At 46.7% G+C, this 1004-nt stretch overlaps 1 protein-coding gene across 1 annotated transcript; it reads left to right on the top strand.

Annotated features, from left to right (window-relative positions):
- Positions 1 to 216: 216 nt before the first annotated feature.
- LOC101653774 (translationally-controlled tumor protein-like) lies at positions 217 to 765 on the top strand. Its single transcript, XM_045283764.1, has one exon. The coding sequence runs from the start codon at positions 217 to 219 to the stop codon at positions 763 to 765; it is 549 nt and encodes a 182-aa protein (XP_045139699.1).
- Positions 766 to 1004: the final 239 nt, after the last annotated feature.

Raw genomic sequence — 1004 nt, 5'->3', positions numbered from 1 at the left:
TATTCCATCGTTCAACCACATCAAGCGGTACTGTACAATTGCTATGACAGTTTCAGAACATTATTTTCCTTCCTGAACTCCTTGACATCAGCTCCCTTTTATCCCCTCACCCCTTCAATCACCGTACCTGCCCCACCCCACCCCAAAGCACTTATTCTACTTGCTGTCCCTATAGGTCCATCAAATCCTGGTTTTCATACACTGAAAACAGAAAACATGTTTCAAAAATTCAAGAGAGTGGAAGCTGGCACCGCCGCTGTCTCCCTCACCACCATCATGATCCTCTACTGGGACCTCATCAGCCATGAGATGGTCTCCGACATCAGCAAGATCTGGGAGATCTCGGGTGGTCTCTGTCTGAAAGTGGAGGGGAAGATGGTCAATGGGACCATCCATGACCCGCTCGTGGGTGGCAATACCTCAGTTGGAGGCCCCGATGGTGATGGAACGGAAAGCACAGTGGTCACCGGGGTTGATATTGTCATGAACCCCCACTCGCAGGAAACCAGCTTCACCAAAGAAGCCTACAAGAAGGACATCAAAGACGACATGAACTCAGTCAAAGGCAAACTTGAAGAGCAGAAACCAGAAACAGTAAAGCCTTGTATGACAGGGGCTGCAGAACAAATCAAGTACATCCTTGAAAATTTCAAAAACGACCGGTTCTTTCTTGGTGAGAACATGAATCCAGATGGCATGGTTGCTCTGCTGGACTACCGTGAAGATGGTGTGACCCCATGTGTGACCTTCTTTAAGGACGACTGAGAGATGGAGACACGTTAACACAGTGGGCAGCTCATGGCCTCTCATCCTAACCGGCTGCTGTCCATCCAACGACACCAAGACTCACAGACAGAACTGGTGTCATCACGAGCTCTTCATTTACTTCTGACCTTGATTTATTTGGGCGGAGGCTTTTGTTTTTTAAGGAAAAAAAAACCATGTCGTGTAGGTTGTCTAAAACTAAAATGCATTTAAACTAAAAAAAAAAAAATTCAAGAGCG

The sequence above is a fragment of the Echinops telfairi genome, unplaced genomic scaffold, assembly GCF_000313985.2.
Source record: "Echinops telfairi isolate 266 unplaced genomic scaffold, ASM31398v2 ScPeMD7_7467;HRSCAF=8505_0, whole genome shotgun sequence".
NCBI lineage: Eukaryota > Metazoa > Chordata > Mammalia > Afrosoricida > Tenrecidae > Echinops > Echinops telfairi.
This window is presented reverse-complemented; position numbering and strand designations above follow the sequence as displayed.

Excerpts from the sequence above, each read along its gene's own strand:
- LOC101653774 (XM_045283764.1), top strand. The coding sequence starts at position 217 with ATGTTTCAAAAATTCAAGAGAGTGGAAGCTGGCACCGCCGCTGTCTCC.